This window comes from Equus asinus, chromosome 10 (genome assembly GCF_041296235.1).
Source record: "Equus asinus isolate D_3611 breed Donkey chromosome 10, EquAss-T2T_v2, whole genome shotgun sequence".
Lineage (NCBI taxonomy): Eukaryota > Metazoa > Chordata > Mammalia > Perissodactyla > Equidae > Equus > Equus asinus.
In genome coordinates this window covers 44,840,367-44,860,089 of record NC_091799.1, presented here as the reverse complement: position 1 = coordinate 44,860,089, position 19,723 = coordinate 44,840,367, and the positions used below count along the sequence as shown (strand labels likewise).

The 19,723-nt window shown below is 38.3% G+C and overlaps 1 protein-coding gene across 2 annotated transcripts in view; it reads left to right on the top strand.

Annotated features, from left to right (window-relative positions):
• Nucleotides 1-19,723, top strand: part of TDRD7 (tudor domain containing 7) — a 90,604-nt gene that overhangs the window by 8,887 nt on the left and 61,994 nt on the right. Inside the window, exons 2-4 of one of the 2 annotated variants that reach the window (XM_044779171.2) lie at nt 6,291-6,503; nt 9,046-9,187; nt 10,127-10,340. In XM_044779171.2, coding sequence (XP_044635106.1) covers nt 6,297-6,503; nt 9,046-9,187; nt 10,127-10,340 — 563 coding nt within the window. In that variant the 5' untranslated portion in view covers nt 6,291-6,296. Of the gene's footprint in view, nt 1-6,290; nt 6,504-9,045; nt 9,188-10,126; nt 10,341-19,723 lie in introns of those variants that run through there. The other variant, XM_070519145.1, reaches the window with a different exon arrangement.

The following is a 19,723-nucleotide window of genomic DNA, read 5'->3' as shown; positions in this document are numbered from 1 at the left end:
TCTGACAGCCTTGAGGTACAGATCCCAAGCCGTCGTCCTTCCCCACTCCCTGGCATACTCAGAGTGTGGATGGACGTGAGGGGTGACGGAGGTGCCCCCGCTCTACCGCTTTCATCTTTCTCTGCCATGCAGTTTCTCTTTAGTCTGTAGAGCGCCTGTCTCCAGCTTCCCTGACTCGGAATCCGTACCATCCCTGCAAGTAGGCTGAGGCTACTGTTGATTTCACATCCCTGTTTCTTTCTCTTCACCTTGCTTACTGTCTTTCTTGACAGTCTTGTCTCCTGTTGTTAATTCTTCAGAGTTTGCCTTTTGTTTCTGTTTTTTTTCAGTACCAGAAGGCAGAGTGATATGACAGAAAGAATGGGGGCTTTGGCGTCAGACAGACCAGGACTAAAATCTTGCTTCCATACATCCTGTGATATGTGGTTTATTTGACTTCTGTGAGCGTTGGTTTTCTCATCTATAGAATGAGAATGATGCTTTCTTTCCAGAATTATTATGGATATTAAATTTTTGGAAAACCCAATTCTCAGTATTTACAAAAGAGAAAGAAAAACATATGTCTGCGTAAAGAGTTGTACTGTTCAAAGCAGCTTTATTTATAATACCTCCAAATTGGAAGCAACCCGGATGTCTATCAGCATTTGAATGGACCAACAAATTGTGGTATATCCACACAGTGAAATACTACTCTTCCATAAAAAGGAATGAACTGCTGATAAATGTGATAACATGGCCGAAACTCAAGAACACTGGGCAAAACTAATTTATAGTGACAGAAAGCAGATCGGTGGTTGCCAGGAGCCAGGACACAGTAGTGTGTGAGGGGGAAAGAGTTGACTGCAAAGGAAGACAACTCGAAGAAACATTTTTTCCCAGTTTTATTGAAGATATATTTTACATACAGTAAAAGCCACCCTTTTTTGATTTACAGTTCTTTGAATTTTGACAAACTATGTAGTATATCTGTCACCACAATCAAGATACAGGATATTTCCATCAGCCCAGGATTGCCTTGTGCCCTCTCTATAGTCATCCCCTTGCCACACTCCCAGCCCTTGGCAACCACTGATCTAATTTCTGTGCCCATAGTTGTGCCTTTTCCAGAATGTTACATAAGCAGAATCATATAGTATATAGTCTTTTGTGTCTGGCTTCTTTCACTGAGCATAATGTGAGAGTGATCCCCATGGATTTATGGATCAATACTTTGTTCCTTGTTATTGCTGAGTAGTGCTCCGCTGTGTTGGGTATACCACGTTTGTTTATTCCTTCACCTGTTGATACACATTTGGATTGTTTCCAGTTTGGGGGCAATTAGGAATAAAGCTACTCTAAACATTTCAAGTACAGGTTTTTCTGTGGACAGAGGTCATATTTCCCTGGAGTAATTACCTAGGAGCAGGTTTGCTGGATTGTATGATAAGTCTATGATTTAGTTCCTAAGAAACTGCCGAATGACTTTTCAGAGTACCACTTTGCGTGCCCACCAGAAATGTCTGAGAATTCCAGTTGCTCTGCATTCTCGTCAGCACTTCATACTGTCAGCTTTTTAAAAAATTTAAGCTATTCTGATAGATGTGTAGTGATATGTCCTTGTGGATTTAATTTGCATTTCCCTCATGAATAATGCTGTTGAGCATCTTTTCATGTGTTTTTTTTTTTGCCATCTGCATCTCTAGTGAAGTATGTGTTTGGATCTTTTGCGCATTTTCAATTGGGCTCTTTGTTTTCTTATTGAGTTTTGAATGTTTTTAGATATGCTGGTTACCAGGCCTCTACCAGGTGTGTTATGAAAATATTTTCTCTCAGTCTGTGGCTGGTCTTTTTATTTTCTTAACAGTCTTTAGAACAGCAGAAATTTTAAATTTTGATGAGATCCAATTTGTCAGTTTTTTCTTCTATGATTCTAAAAAGTCTTTGCCTATCCCAAGGTCACAAAGATTTACTCCTTTGTTTTTTCTAGAAGTTTTACATTGTTAGCTTTTTCATTTAGGACTGAAATGATCCATTTTGAGTTAATTTTTGTGTATGGAATGAGGTTAACTTTTTGCATGTGGATGAGTAGTGTTCCAGCACTATTTGTTGAACTTTCTCCATTGAATTTCCTTGATATCTTTGTTGAAAATCAGTTGACCATATATGTGTGAGTCTATTTCTGGATTATATTTCTGTTCCATTGATGTGACTGTCCTTTTGACAATACTACACTATTTTGATTAATATGCTTTTACAGTAAGTCTTGAAACCAGCCTTATTGCGCTGGCTGGGACCTCCAGTGTGATAAAGACTAAGAGTGAAGAGAGGAGACATTCTTGCCCTGTTCCCAGTCTTAGGAAGAAAGTATTCACTCTTTCACTGTTACATATGATGTTAGCTGTGGGTTTTTCACAGATGCTCTTTATCAGGTTAAGGAGGTTCCCTTCTATTCTTACCTTCTGAGAATTTTTATCATTAAATGATTTTGAACTTTGTCAAATGTCTTTTCTTCACCTGTTGATATCATGTGGTTTTTCTCATTTAGTTTGTTGATAGAGTCAGTTAACGTTGACTGACTCATGAATGTTGAACCAACCTTGTATTCTTAGAGTAAACCATAGTTGATTGTGATGTGTTACCTGTCTTACATATTGTTGGATTTGATTTGCTAATAGTTTGTTAGGAAATTTTTGCATTTATGTTTACGAGGGATGTCATAATAACCCCTTTTTAATGTTTGTAGGATCGGTATTGATGGCCCCTTCTTCAATCCCATTATTAGTAATTTGTGTGTTCTCTTTTTTTCCTTGATTAATCTACCTGGAAGTTTATCAATTTTATTGATATTTTTGAAAAACTAGTTTTAGTTTCATGATTTTTTTTCTATTACATAATATCTACTTCATCATTTCAGTGTTGATTTTGCTCTCATCTTTATTACTTCCTTCCTTCTACTTACTTTTGGTTTAATTTGCTCTCTTTTTTCTCAAGGTAGTAGATTACATTACTGATTTGGAAACTTTCTTTTCCAACATCAGTATATAATATTGTAATTTCCCTCTAAATATTGCTTTACAGAATTAACAAATTTTTATATATTGTATTTTCATTTATTTAAAATTATTTTCTGATTTTTTAGGGAGGGGGCCTTCCTTTTTGGACCTTGGTTATTTAGAAGTATGCCATTAAATTTGCTAATACATGGGGATTGTTCACATCTTTCTGTTACTAATACCCAGTTTAATTTTGTTCTGGTCACAGAAGACTCTTTGTATAAGTTCAGTTATTCTAAATTGGCTGAGGATTGTTCTAAGTCCCAGAATATATTCTATCTTGGTGAATGTCCCATGTGCTCTTGAAAAGAATGTATAGTCTGTTATGGTTGGGGCAAAGTGTTCTATAAGTATCAGTTATGTCAGTTTGGTTGATACTGTTGTTCAGCTCTCCTATATCCTTACTGATTTTTTGTCTACCAGTTCTACCAATTACTGAGGAAGGAGCTTTGAAGTCTCCAGCCATAATTGTGAATCTGTTTATGTATTCTGTCAGCTCCATTGGGTTTTGCTTCATGTGTTTTCAAACTCTGATGTTAGATGCAGTCACACTTAGGATTCATATGTCTTCCTGATGAATTAACTCCTTAATTATGTAATATCCCTCTTTATCCCTGGTAATGTTCCTTGTTCTGATATTAATATAGTCATGTATTTGCATGGCACGTCTTTTTCTTTTTACTTTTCACCTATGTAGTTATATTTAAAATAAGTTTCTTGTAAATAGTATATAGGTAAGTCTTGCTTTTATATCCGTGTGGAATATAGGAACATTTCCATTTAATGTAATTTTTGGTATGGTTGGCTTTCAATCTCCATTTTGCTAGATGCTTTCTAATTGCCCTATCTGTTCTTTGTTGTTGATGTTTTCCATGCCTCATTCCATTTTACTTGCCTTTTGATTTCATTTTTTATTCTGTTTTATCTTTACTACTGACGTATTAGTTATACCTCTTTAAAAAAATTATAGTGGTTGCCATAAGGTTTACAATATATGTCTTTATCGCATTCCCCTTTCAAATAATATTATACTACTTCATGTATAGTCTAAGAACTTCCAGTCCCTCTCTCTCATTCTTCGTGCTGTCATTGTTGTGCGTTTTACTTTTACATATCTTATGCACCCCGCATGAGGAACTTCTTTGGTGATGGAAATGTCTCTATCTTGATTGTGGTGATGATTACATGGGTGTAAAGAGTTTTCAAAAGTCAGTATACACCACACAGAAGATGAGGGAATTTTATTGTATGTAAATTATACCTAAATGAAGATTTGAATATATAATTTTATATATATATATATACACATGCCCGTGTGTCTGTCTATAGAAAGAATGAGAATATGGACCTAGTATAGGACTTTCCTAAACTATGTACTATTTAATTAATTTACTGTTTAATTAATAGTATTAATTACATGTTGGTGCTGTTGGTGAAAATTTGAAGAGTTAATAGTTAGTAGAGGGAAGTACATAATGAATACTTAGGTTATTTGCATTTAAACCTTGCTGTCATTTGAGTATCATTTATAATTAAGAGCACCCACAAATGAGCTGATATTTTGTCTCCTTTTTAAAAGAGACAAATGAGGAAATTGCTGGAATTGTATGCTATTCCTCCTTTCTGTTTTCCAAACCAGAGAAGGAACAAGACTGTCTAGAGTTCTGTGCTGTCCAATATAGTGTCCACTAGCCATGTTTAATTTAAATTAAAAATTCAGTTTCTCAGTCATGCTGGCCCCCTTTCAAGTGCTTAGTGGCCACATATGACTAGTGGCTCCCGTGCTGGACAGTGCAGTTATAAAACGTGTCCATCGGCACAGGCAGTTCTGTTGCGTGGCACTGCTGAAGGAAAAGTTAACAAGTGTCCCTGGCTGGCCTTTCTCCTTCTTTTAGTGGAAGGCTAAGTCCGCTTTTCCCAGCTGCTTGAATGTCGTTCTCTGAATGTATCTCTGTTCTGTTTACCATTAGTGCAAAGAAAATATGAGTGGGTAATCTTGAAAAACGCCTGTTATTGACCAATGAAAATCCTTAGCCAGGGTCCCCATGGATTTCCTAGGTACCAGTATTCAGTAGTCACTTTTCATTGTTTCTTTCACTTGACCTGTCTGCTGTGTATGACACTTTTGGATGTGCCTCTCTTCTTGGTTCTTTCCTCTTTTTGCTTATATGACAGCGACTCTGCCTTTCTGCTGCTATCTCTCTGGTCACTTTTTCCTCTCCTTTTATAGGTTCTTCTTTCTCTGCCCATCCCTTAAATGACAGCTTTCCACAGAGGTCCATCCTTAACCTTATTTTTGACTCCTTGGACACCAAATACCACATATGTGCTGAAGAGCATCAAATCTGTAACCAGCTCAGGCCTCTCACCTGAGTTGCTGGTGACTGTATCTACGTGGCTGCCCTACGAGCATCCCAGCCTCCATTTGTCCAAAGTGACTTCACTCTCTTCCTCTCTTGAAACCTGCCTCTACCCCACTCAGTGGGGTCATTAGTATCCACTGTGCTTCTAGAAACTTGGGAACCTCCCTCATTGCCCACACCAGTTAATCAATTCCTGTTGATTCCACCTCCTAATTACCTCTCAAATTGATTTCTTTGTTTATTCCCAAGGCTCTGTTTTCAGGTCCCCCACATTTGCCAGTATTCTTACAACTTAATCTTTCTTCTTCCAATTTATCTTCCCCACTACTGAATGGTGAGTGATCTTTCTAAAATGCAGAGTTGATCACTTTATTCCCCTGTTTAAAATCCCTCTAAGGCCCCACATTATGTTTGTCAGTAATGAAAACATGTTAGCATAATATAGTAGTCTCTTCTGGGTCTGCTGCTTCCCATCTGTCCATCGCTGTCTTTCAGTCATGTCCAGCCACTTAACTGCCTGGAATTCTCTGAACCAACCGTGTACTTCTCTCTCACCTCTGTGCCTTTTGAACTCTCTGTTCCCTTTACTTGGGGCTGATGCCTCTCCCCGTCTCTACCTTCCGCTTCAGGACTCCATTCAGGCCTCCCATCATCTGGGAAACATTCCCTGATGTCTTCCCTCCCCAGGCTGGTCTGTGCCTTTCTGACTTCCCTCGTGTTCTCACAGTATTCTGAGCTTTTCTCTACCATGGCAGTTACTTCCCTCTATTGTAGTAGCACAGAAAGTTCTCAGTAACAGTTTATGGAATAATCTAACAAGTGTAAATTCTGACAATCTATTTGAATTCTAACCTAATGAATCATGTTATAGTAACCTTCTACTTTCTTGTTATAGGTGAAGATGCTGGAAGCAGATCTGGTTTCAAAAATGCTACGAGCTGTTCTACAGTCTCATAAGAACGGAATAGCATTGCCCCGGCTCCAAGGAGAGTACAGGTCCTTGACTGGAGACTGGATCCCCTTCAAGCAGTTGGGCTACCCTACACTAGAAGCGTATCTGAGAAGCGTGCCCGCAGTTGTCAGGATAGAGACTAGTAGATCTGGAGAGGTAAGAAGGTAATTGTGCATGTCAGAAGAGTCAGACCAATTCTTAGTTGCCTGTCTGGCACTTCCAATCTCATAACCAGGATAGAAGTCCAAGCGAAAAGTACTAACTAAATGGTTTGAGATCGGTGCTGATGGAGAGAACAGCATCCAAAGCACAACCCAGATTCTGATGTCTTTTGTTTTATCCCTCAGGTTCTTTCCATTGTAAAAATCAGATTTAACCACATTAAATAAAGTATTTTAAAGATAAAGTTGACCCAGTCTCCACGTCCAAACAAAATAACCGTACTGGAGCCCTTAACTGCCTAAAGGTCACACCCATCCATTATGAACCTGCTGCAGCTGGTCCTGCCCGGGTCACCAATGACCTCCTGATTTCCAAATCTAATAGAGACTTTTAAATTCTCTCCGTTTGACCTGACTGCTGTCTAGTCCTACCATCTGGACCCTAGTTCAGTCCCTAATTGATCACTCAGCACCTTTGATTATTAAGGGCTCTCCCTGTCGCCTTGTCTTTAGTCCCTCCTGTCTCAGCCTGTTCTCACCTTCACACCAATGTGATCATAATTCTCTACAGTTGTAAATCTTTTAGTTTCTCTGGAAGAGTATTTTATGTATAACATGGGCAGTTTGGTGGCAAATAAATCCTGTGTTGCACATGCCTGTGACCCAGCAGTTTCACTCCTTGGTGTCTGCCCAGTGCACAGTAGGAAAGAGACGGACAGACCACCGTCCAGAAGACAAAAAGGCACCCACCCCCGAAACAGCCATTTTTCTGCGTACATTTCTACATGTGTAAATACTCAGAACAGATGTGGAGTATTACTCACCAAAACTTGTGATAGTCATTCCTCCGTTTGGTGGGGGATTGGGGAGGCGGTGGGTGGAGGAGGAAAAAGGGCACCAGGATCAGGAGAGTGGTCCAAGGGGAAGTTCACCTGCTCTGTAGTCATTGTTGTAAGGAGCAGGTGTAAATGAATTAAATATTGTATGAATAATAAGACTTGCTGCAGCGTCCTTGGTTCTCCCAGATGGATTGAAGCCCTCCTTTCTGTCTGCTTGGAACCTTGTCATACAGCTAATGTAACACTTGACTGGTGTTTTCTATTTAGTCTCTGAGACCCTCTCTTTTTCCTTCATAAGTTTCTTGAGGATGAGAGATTGTTTTTTCACCTCTGATAGCTGGTGCTTAATAAATATGTGGTGAAAGTGTGAATGATCAAATGTCTGAATGAATTAATAAATTAATGCTTCATATAGTTACTATGCTACAACTTACTCTTTATTCCTCTATTTTGGACATTTTTAATGTTTCCAGGTTTTGACTATTAAAATAACCCCTATTACAAATATCTGGGTATATTACTTTTTCTTCTCTTGAATTATATTCCTGTAATATATTTTCAGGAGTACATATACTGGGCCAAAGAGTGGGAACATACTTTGGCTTGTGGTGTGAAGCCTTATTGCTTTCGTGTGCTTGATTTCAACCTGGAATCAAAGGCTTTAACACTAAATGGGGCGTTAGAGGTCACCCGGTCCCGATAGTCTGCATACTTTTTTCAGATATCCTGTATTTCATACCCATTTTTTAAAAGGTAAAAAGCTGAGCTGCTGTGTTTTAAGCAGGTGCCAGAGGGTCCAGGCTCCGCTTGCCCTGCCTTGCCCTCACAGCCCTGCCTCTGTAAGGGCCCCGAGCCACCTCCATGGAATCCGGTGGCTCCACTGAAGCTTAAAAACCCCAGATCTAGGCCCACTCCTCTTTTACAGCTGAGAATACTGAGATTTGGCAGGTAAACTGATTCACGCCAAGTCACCCAGCTAAGCCAGTGCCGTGGCAAGACTACGATTGAGTGGCCTTTGAGAGGCGATACAGATAGCGGCTACAAGTACATGCTTTGGATTCAGAGAGAGAGCCTGGCTGTGTGACTTAGGAAAGTTTCCTTAACTTTCCTGCACCTCTGTTTTCCCACGTATAAAATGGGAATCAAATATATCTCAGATTATATGAGATACTATATGCAGACCACAGGTTTCTTTTGGTTCGTTTGTTAATCCCATAGCACCTAGCACTTCAGAGATGCTTAATAAATACCTGTTGTGGAATAAATGAAATCTTCAGTTTGGGGAAGCATGATTCAGTGTGCTAGACTATGCTCGATTTCTCTTGTAGAAAATAGAATTTTGCTCTAACATTGTCAAGGAGAGAGAGACGTGAATATTTGCATACGGCTTGATTTGAAACATGTAAACTCACTAAGATCCACTTTTAAAAATCAGCCTCTTGGGTCCGGCTTGGTGGTACAGCAGTTAAGTTCTCACGTTCCACTTCAGCAGCCCAGGGTCTGCCGTTTCAGATCCCGGGTGTGGACGTGGCACCGCTCATCAAGCCATGCTGTGGCAGGCATCTCACATATAAAGTAGAGAAAGATGGGCATGGATGTTAGCTCAGGGCTAATCTTCCTCCAAAAAAAAAAAAAGTCAGCCTCTAGGCACCAGTGGATCTGAGAAGTGCTTCCCTCTCACCTTCCTCTCATGAACAGATCACCTGCTATGCCGTGGCCTGCACAGAAACTGCAAGAATTGCTCAGCTTGTGGCTCGTCAGAGGAGTTCTAAAAGGAAAACTGGGCGGCAAGTGAATTGTCAGATGAGAGTCAAGAAAACCATGCCATTTCCTCTGGAAGGTAGGGTCTTTTCACCTGCTAAAGTTCTTAAGCCTGTCTATGAATACACTTATATGGAATTATGGAAATATTGCTTATATTCGTGATAAACACCTATATTTGTTAACATTCATCTGTCAAGGGAGAAATCCTGAGGCTAGTATTTCCATGTGAAATTAAGCGAACAGTGTGAAATAACTCAGAGTAGATTTTAATTAAACTTATTACGGCAAAATGTGGTTTTATTCTTTTGGGTTATTTGGGGGAAAGCCCCATCCAGAATGTTGGTGGAACCAAGAACCTATGATTTAATGTCCTATTTAGCAAATCATGTCTTTTAGTATAAATCCTTTATTTTCAGAAAAACATGAATTATATAGTACATAAAGTTGTTATAGACAACTCAGCCAGTGTTTACTGAACACTTATCTCGAGGAGCTTCTAATCAGCTCTAAAACTAAATTCTCAAGAAACAGTGTAATGGTAATATAAGAGGAGATGCCTGAATGCCACAGTGAGCATTTTAGACAAGGGAGCAATCATCGTGAGTGAGAATGGCAGTGGAGGGCTTCAAGGTGAAGGGGAGACTTGAACCCAGAACTCAAACAACAGGAAGAATTTAAAGTGACGCGGAAGAGACGGGAGGACCGAGATACTGCTGAGTGCGCTGCATTTGTAGGAGCAGGAGGGGCTGCCACTGAAGTGTCAGTCGGTGAGTAGAGGGAAGGTTCCTGGCTAGTCTGGCGGATGAAGCCGCGTTTTGAAGAACCTCATCTGCCAAATCCTTGCCATCTACTCTTTCCCTGCTGACCACCCAACCCTCTAGTGGCACCCTGCTCATGTTCTTACAGACTGTTCAAGAATAGAGACCCACAGAAAACATCTGGATAGGGGAGTGACATAATGAAACTAGGGTTTGGGGAAGCTAATTAATTCCATTATGTGTGCCTAACTTCATAGGAAAACCAAAAGCAACTCTCAGACAACCAGGATTTTCTTCAGATCTTTCTATCAGCAAAAAACCTAATCCAACACTGTTAAGAGACAAAGGAAACTCTCTTGGAGTCAAGTCTGATGCTGAAATGCCGCCCTACACATTACACACAACTGTTGGAAGTGATGTATTCAAAGACGCTCCAGTGCAGAGGCATGTGACCATGTCTGCCAACAACAGGTATTTGGGCTTTGTCTGGCTGAGAGAAGTTTGGTGAACGTAGGATAATAAAAGTCAAATATGTATGTTCATGCTAAGAAGGAAATACTTTCTGTTTTGTCTAATGTAAGTTCACATGTAGGAGAAAGATGCATCATTACTAGTACGTTCACTTTTCCTGGCTGCCTGAATGTCGTTCTCTGACTATATCTCCATTTTATATTTTCTCTGAATTATTGGCAATGTCTCTTTATAAAATTCATTTTAAAGGCACTCACAGGTTGTTCTAAGATGCTACTTCAGCATAACTTACAACTTTTTCTGAAAGCCTTTCTTATAATGAGTTTTGTAAGTTTTAAGTAAAATCTCATTGATTTGCACATTGCACTATGCTCCGATAACCTTACCCATAATTATACAATAGCACGATACATCCAGGCATCAGAATACCGGACCAGCAGTAATAACACAACCTTAAAGTCTTAATTTGAGTGCTGCCTTTCACTAGCCAGGTGAAATTATTTAGTCTTTTGGGGCTGTAGTTTCCTCATTTGTCCAATGAAAATGTTAAACTAGGTGATTTCAGAGTTCCTTTCTGGCTCTAAATTTGTGGTTTTATAAGGTAACTCAGGTCAGCAAACTGTGACCCATGGGCCAAATCCAGCCCATTGCCTGTGTTTTGTAAATAAAGTTTTATTGGCACACAGCCACATCCCTTTATTTATGTATTGTCTGTGGTTGCTTTTGCACAGCAACTGCAGAGTTGAGTAGTTATGCAGAGACTGTATGGCCTGCAAGACCTGAAATATATACAATTGGCTCCTTTACAGAAAAGGTTTGCCAAGTCAGGACATAGAAGAATCAGTATCACATTCTTCAAACCTATTTGTGCTTTTACAAAACAAATTTTGTTATATCATATGCCTTTAAGTCAGTATTCAAAAGTTCCGTTTTGTGTAAAAGATAGTTGCCCCCAGTACTAGAATATTCAGAAAGAATTACTTTTTTTAAAAAAGCTAGGTAAAAGAGTACCAACTTTTTATATTTTGATATTTTTTATAAAGTAACTCTAAAATATTTTTCGTAATGGTATATATTTAATGTTGTTCATGGTTAGTATATTCCAGTTTTGATAAGGTCTAGAAAATACATAGTTAAAACGTGGATTTTGCCCCAAAGCACTGGTTGGGTCCAGTATGTGACTGAGGTACCATTGTCTTCTCTGATTGCTTGCCTAAACTTCAAGATCCCATTTTGGACTGAATCTGTAAAATGACAGCAAAATCAGGCATGCTGGATTGTGGGTCCAGGGGAGCATTCTCTACCCCGTAGTCTGATGTCTCCTGCCTCTCACCTAGTAGCAGTGGGTGGCCCAGGTTAGTATGTTCCATCCCTGCAGGCAGCACCAACAGGGATTGAATGGGGACCCTGCCAGCACCAAATAGCCCAAAGAACTGGTGCAAGGTGATGTTCTCTGACCTGAGCCTAGTGTGCTTCCACCCCACACCAAGCAGCACCAGGCTCAAGGAAGTGCATTCTGCTCCTGTGGGTACCACCTGCAGAGATCAAGCGGTAGACCCAACAGCAACAGGTGAATGTGCCAGACAGAATAGCACTGTAAGGGCTCTGAAAACTAAATTATCATTGCAACCACAGCCTACAAAAGTGGGCCAGGAGCTATGAGCTAAACTTAAACAGGATAACTGCCTGCTAAAATAGGAAATTTGCATATGATCCAGAGTCTCCTAACTATGTCCAAATGTCCAGTATACATTAAAAAAAATCACATACTAAGAACCAGGAAAATAACAACTTAAATGAAAAAAGACAGTCAACAGATGCCAACACCAAGATGAATCACATGTTGGAATTATCTGACAAGGATTTTAAGGCAGCTGTCCTAACAGATGTTTCAGTGAGCAATTGCAAATACTTTTGGAAAAAGTAAAAAATTAGAAAATTCACCAAAGAAAGAGAACAAACAAAAAAGAACCAAGTGGAAACTATAGTACTGAAAAATGCAACAATAAATAAAGAATGCACCAGATGGGCTCAATAACAGGAAAAAATATGACAGAGGAAAGAATAAGTGAACTTGATGATAGAACAATAGAAATTACCCAATCTGAACAACAGAGTAAATAGACTTCAAACAAAACAAAACAACTAGCAGAACCTGAGGGGCCTATGGGAAAAAAACAACTAGCAGAACCTTAGGGACCTGTGGGGAAGAGACAAAAAGATCTAATATGTGTATTGTCAGAATCTCATAAGAAGAGAAAGAGTGGAGCTGAAAGAATATTTGAAGTCGTAATGGCTGAAAACTTCCCAGATTTGGCTAAGGACGTGAACCTACAAATTTAGGAAGCTGAGAGATTTCCACAGAGGATGAATCCAAAGAAACCCACACCAAGACAAATCATTAAAATTAAACTTCTGAAAACTAAAGGCAAAGAAAAAATCTTGAAAACAGCCAGAGAGAAGTGACACTTCACCTATAGGGGAACATGGTTTTAATGACAGTGGATTTCTCATCCACAACCATGGAGGAAAAACAGCACATTTTTCTATTCCTGAAAGAAAAAAATTATCAACCACAAATTCTGTATCCAACAAAAATGTACTTCAGGAATGAAAGGGAAATAAAGACGTTTTCAGACGAAGGAAAACTAAGAGAATTTGTCACTAGTCAACCTACTCTTAAAGAGTAGCTAAAGGAAGTTCTCTCAACAGAAAAGAATTAATATAAGATGGCTTGAAATTTAAGAAAGAAAAGAGCAGAAAGGGTGAAAGAAAAAGTTGTAAATATAATAGATTATCCTTCTCATGAGTTTCTTAAATCATATTTGGTTGAAGCAAAAATAACAACACCATCTATGTGGTGTTCAATGTATGTAGAGAAAGAACTTAAGACAATTCTATTTATAAAGTGGTGAAAGCAAGGAGACCTGAGTGAAAGTAAGGTTTCTGCACTTCACTTGAAGTGGTGAAACACTGGGAAGCAGTAGAGCGTGATGTTACTGTGTGTGATATTGGAATGCAGAGAGCAACAAATAGGAAAACCATACCAAGTGATATAGTAAAAAGCACTACAAATCACAATGGAAGTCTCAGAAAAGTTTGAGTAACCCACAAGAATGCAAGAAAAGAGAAATAGAGGAAGGAAAAACAGGAACAAACAGAAAACAAATAGTAAAATGGCAGGCATAAGCCCTAACATGGCAATGATTACTTTAAATGCAAAAACATGTGAAAAGATGTTCAACTTCATTAGTCACTAAGGAAATGACGATTAAAAGTACAATGAGATATCACTGTACCACACCTATTAAAATGGCTAAAATAAAAAATAGTGATAATAGTGAATGCTGGCAAGGATGCAGAGAAACTGGATCACTCTTACATTGCTGTTAGAAATGTAAAATTGAACAGCCACTCTGGAAAACAGTTTGGGTGTTTCTTTAAAAAAAAAAGCTGAACATGCGGTGACCTTATGACCCAGCACTTGCACTTCTGGGCATTCAACCCAGAGAAATGAAAACTTATTTTCACACAAAACCTGTACACAAATGTTCATAGTAACTTTATTCATAATAGCCAAAAACTAGAAACAACCCAGACGTCCTTTATTAGGTGAATGGTTCGACAAACTGTAACATCCATACTACAGAATACTTCTCAGTAATAAAAAAGAGAACTACTGATAACACACAAAACTTTGATGAACCTCAAGGGAATTATGACGAGTGAAAGAAGCCAATATCAAAAGGTGACATACAGTACATTTCTATTTATATAACATTCTTGAAATGGCAAAGTTATAGAAATGGAGGACAGGTACATGGTTGCCAAGAGTTAGGGGTGGGGTTAAGGGGGATGGGTGTGGCTGCAAAGGGGCAGCAAGGAGGAGCCTCGAAGTGCTGGGACAGTTCTGGATGTTGATTGTTGTGGTTACATGCATTTATATGTGTGGTCAAATTGCACAGAGCTACACACACACACACACACACGTGTAAAACTGGTGAAATGTGAATAAGCTCTGGATTGTACCAATATTAGTTGCGTGGTTTTGATACTGTACTGTGTAAGTGTTGCCATTGGAGGGAGCTAGGCGAAGGAGACACAGGACCTCTATGTACATTTTTTGCAACTTCCTGTGAATTTATAAGTATTTCAGATTAAAAAATTGATAGTAAGGGGCTGGCCCCGTGGCCGAGTGGTTAAGTTCGCGCGCTCCGCTGCAGGCAGCCCAGTGTTTCGTTGGTTCGAATCCTGGGCGCGGACATGGCACTGCTCATCAAACCACGCTGAGGCAGCGTCCCACATGCCACAACTAGAAGGACCCACAACAAAGAATGTACAACTGTGTACTGGGGGACTTTGGGGAGAAAAAGGGAAAAAAAATAAAATCTTTAAAAAAAATTGATAGTAAAAGCCTTATGTATGTTTTTAGTTTTGAGGATCTTTGAGGATTAATGTAATAAATGCTTGTGTCTTTTGCCTTTCACAGCAAGAATTTTGAATTCCATATGGTAGAATGTCTTGTATAATTCTAGAACTAGAGACCTAGCTGTCTTCAGCTGCGTTTCTTTATATGGATGATATTACAGACTATTTTAATAACAGACTATTAAAGATATTGTAAAACTTCTTCATCAAATCTCCTTTTAGAGCATAATGCAAGTTGAAAGATACCTTTTAAGAGAAACCTAAATACCCCCTGGTGACAAATCTTATGGGCAGGCTTTCTAGTTATAAAATCAAAAAAGTTACTCTTATCAAAATAGATCAATAGAAAAAGATTCTGTTTCTACCTGTGAAATATTAAGCAGTAATATTAAGTAGTAAAAGCTATAATAAGCTTAAGCTTTTTGGGGTAACCAAATCTTTTGAGAAACTTATGAAAGCTGTACGTGATCTTCCCAGAAAAATGTGTGCACATATACACACATGTTTGTGTTCTAATTCAGGAGATTCATGGGCCCCAGAAACCCGTTCTCAAGAACTCTGGGTAAGAACTCAAGTCTGCCAGTTAAAAACATGGAAGATTCTAGAAAAATAACATAATTGATATTCTCTGTTATTGTAGGTATCAATCTAGGTTTACCATGTGTCTTCAGTAAAATAGAAAGAGGCGTCAGGAGTGAGGATATGTGTTTTATTTGTGGTTTCTCTGGTTTATATCAGGGAAGGAAATGTTTATCTTTAAAATAATATAATTCATGACCATTATATTTTGTTACAGTGATAACATTACTAAATGAGGTATTTAATATATTTATACATAAAACATAGATGAGTGTGGTGCTGGAGGCCGAGGTTCCCCTACTAGGCCTAGAAAAAGAGAAGAAATTATTATGTTTGTTGTAGTGAGTAAGATCATACACTTTGCACAGGAGTGACTGGCTTTAGCCAACAGGCACATGACTGAAAGGGCGTCTTTCAAGTATTAAGCTAAAGTAAATGAATATAAATTTATTGTTGATCTCTCAGTCTGTTTAAAACTTATGTACTACATATTTGTGGGAAGCATTTTCTAAAATATATTTATCGCTTTGTTCTGATTACAACAGTACTATTTGTACGGTATAAAAAATTTGCAAAGTATAAGAAAGTAAAAGGAAGAAAAAAATTGCCTCTAATCCAGACATAAAAGTAAACATTTTAAAATATCTATTATTTTTATTTATGTGTATATAAGTTTTTAAAAATACAAATTGGGTCACGCTATATGTCACTATTTTATAACCTGTTTTAAAAGGCAATATATTGTGAACATTTTCCATATCATTAAGTACACTTCTACATTATCATTTTTAAAAAATTATTTTATTGAGGTCATATTGGCTTATAACATTGTGTAAATGTCAGGTGTGCGTTATTATATTTCAGTTTCTGCATAGACTGCGTCGTGCTCACCACCACTAGTCTAGTTTTTATCCATCACCATACACGTGTGGCTTTCCCCCTCCGCCTACCCCCTTCCCCTCTGGTAACTACCAGTCTGTTTTCTTTATCTGTTTATCTTCAATATATGAGTGAAATCATATGGTGTTTGTCTTTCTCTGTCTGGCTTATTTCACTTAGCATAATACCCTCAAGGTCCATCTATGTTGTCACAATTTTGTCTTTTTTATATCGCCGAGTAGTATTCCATTGTACATATATACCACACCTTCTTTATCCATTCATCCATTGATGGACACTTGGGTTGCTTCCTTATCTTGGTTATTGTGAATAATACTGTGACGAACATGGGGATGCATAAATCTCTTTGAATTGTTGATCTCATGTTCTTTAGATCAATACCCAGTAGTGGGATAACTGGATCATATGGAATAACGTGTCTACTCAGGCAAAGGAAACAAAAGAAAAAATAACAAATGGGACTACATCAGACTAAAAAGCTTCTGCAGGGCAAAGGAAACCATGAACAAAATGAAAAGACAACGCACCAACTGGGAGGAAGTATTTGCAAATCATATATCTGACAAGGTTAATTTCCAAAATATATAAAGAACTCATACAATTCAACAACGAAAAAGAACAACTCAATCAAAAAATGGGCAGATAATGTGAACAGACATTTTTCCAAAGAAGATATACAGATGGCCAACAGGCACATGAGATGTTCAACATCACTAATTATTAGGGAAATACAAATCAAAACTGCAATGAGATATCACCTTACACCCGCCAGAATGGCTATAATTAACAAGATAAGAAATAACAAATGCTGATGAGGATGTGGAGAAAAGGGAACCCTCATCCACTGCTGGTGGGAATGCATACTGGTGCAACCACTGTGGAAAACAGTATAGAGATTTCTCAAAAAATTAAAAATAGCAATGCATTATCGTTTTTACTGTCAGGGTAGTCCATTGTCCCATCACCTATTGTTGAATTTGAATGATTTCCACTATTGTAAGCAATTCTACAAGGAACATATTTGTAGAACAATCCTTACATATATTCACAACTAGTTTCTTAGAATAAATTGGTAGAAATAGAACATCTGGGTAAAAGGGTATACACACTAAGACTACTAATTTGTGCTCTAAACAGATTGTACCACTTATATTCTTCTAGAAGCATATGGGAGTGATCATTTACCTGTGTCCGTGCCAACATTGGGCATCAATTTTTTATTTGATACTCTAAAAGGTGAAAAAATGTACCTGTGTTTTAATTTCTATTTCTTTTATTTTAATTCTTATGGAAGTTATACTTTTGTTATTTTTTTAGCCCATTTATAGTTCTTCTATAAATAGAACGTCTTTGTCCTTTGCACAATTTTTCTGTTGTTTTTCTTCCTAATTTGTGACAGTGATGTATAAACTAAGGATGTTGACCCTTTGTCTTTAATATTTTGGCAGTATTTCCTCAGTTAGTTTAATTATGGCATTTTTGATGTCAGAAACTTTAAGATTTTATATAGTTACATTTATCAATCTCTTCCTTTCTGCCTTTAGGTATTATGCTTAGAAAAGCGTTTCTACCTCAATATTACATAATATGTCTTCTGTCTTTTAGAATTTTTCTGGTTTCATTTTATACATTTGATCTTTAATTCATCCAGAATTTATTTTGTTGTACAGTGTGAGAGTAGGAATCTTTTTCTGGTTAGCCAGATGTCCTAATATCAGTTATTTCATAATCCTTTCTTTCTCTGCTGGTTTTGAAATGCTATCTTTACCCGTATAAATTGTTGTAAATATTTGACTCAGTTTCTGGGCTGTCCATTTGGAATCATTGATTACAAGTGTCAATAACCTTTACTCTCTCCTTTCTCCTCTCTCTACCTCCTAATTTGGTTTGTTGGTTCTATCAATGCTGTTATTACACCTGCTGCTCCTCACAGAGCACTTAGTAGACTTTGTTCTTATTTAGAGATTTTGTCAGTGCATTAATTCTCTATTGCTGTGTACCAGATTACCACAAGTTTAGCTGACAACACATATTTATTATCTCCTAGCTTCTGTGGGTCAGGAGTCTAGGCACCGCTTAGCTAGGTCCTCTGCTTTGATTCCTTTTGAGTTGTTCCTTAGTTCTGTCTGGCTCTTGGCCAAAGACCACCTTCCATTTCTTGCCACATAGTCCTCCCAAACATGGCCACTTGCTTCGTCAAAGCCGGCAAGGGAGAGATTATGCTAGCAAAATGGAAATTAAAGCCTTTTGTAGCCTACTTACTTGTAGTGCCCTCAACCTTGAAGTGTTTGCTGGGCTAGAAACAAGTTACTCGAGGGGAGGGGATTACACAGGCTGTGGATGCCAGGAGGCAAGGATCACTGAGGCCGTCTAACAGCTGCTCACCACAGTCAGCTTTCTCAACAACGTGTGTAGTCTGTGAGAGTAGGGGTGTGTTTTTTTGCTTATCATTGATCATTACTGTCGGACACAATGCCTGGCACACAGTAGGTCCCAAATAAATATTTGCGGGATAAGAACATGTCTCTAATAGATGGCATATGTTTAGATTTGGGGTTTTTGGGGGGACCAGTTTAAGCATTTGTCTTTTAAGAAACAAAATAAGTCTTTTATACTTATTGTTATAAAATTGGTTGGAGCTCATAGTCATATTACTGTGTTTGCTTTTCGTGTGTCCCTGTGGTTTCCCTTGAATATCTTTCTTTTGCTGTGTTGACTGTTTGCTTTCCTGTCCGTTAGACCTACCAATAGCAGTCTCTGCCGTTGTCTCCTGTACTCTCGCCCTTCGCTCACAACCCTCTGCTTCTACTAGAGCCCTCAAAGCTGACTCAAAGCAGGAGAAGGTTTCAGTTTACATTTTTAGGGCTCTGGTTCAAGGGAAGGGAGTGCTGTCTCTCTACCAGTTCAGCAACAGGAGGAGGTGGATATGATTTTGGCATCTTCTGTTATTTCCCAGATGCATTATCCACAAATGTGATCCCCTTATAATTGTGTAGCATCATATACTAAAGAAACTGTTATTGGTAGCCTACAATCTAATCATTTCTTTTAAAATTAAAATATTATAAGGAGGTGTGCCTCATTTCAAAGAATTGATCTAATTTTTAGAGTATTCCATGCCATCCAAAAATTGGGAAATGTGTGTGCTGTGTCACTGTCACCCACTCTAGTCCCCCACCCACTGCTGGGCAAGACATAGTCATTGATTCATTCAATCCTCCTCTTCATTCTTACAACATTCACTCTCCCTTCGTATACTAAGCACTGCCCTGGGCACTGGGAACACAGGTAATTAAGACACTTGGAGTCTAGTGAGAGAGACAGACATGAACACAAAGGACTTCTGTGTGTGTGTGTGTGGTTTATTTCTTTGTCCTCATATTTGGAAAAATCTTCCTACATATACCCAATATAATTCCTATAAAAGATTCTTTTGGTGAGGATCTATTTCTTCTTTTCTAAGTACTTATTTGAGC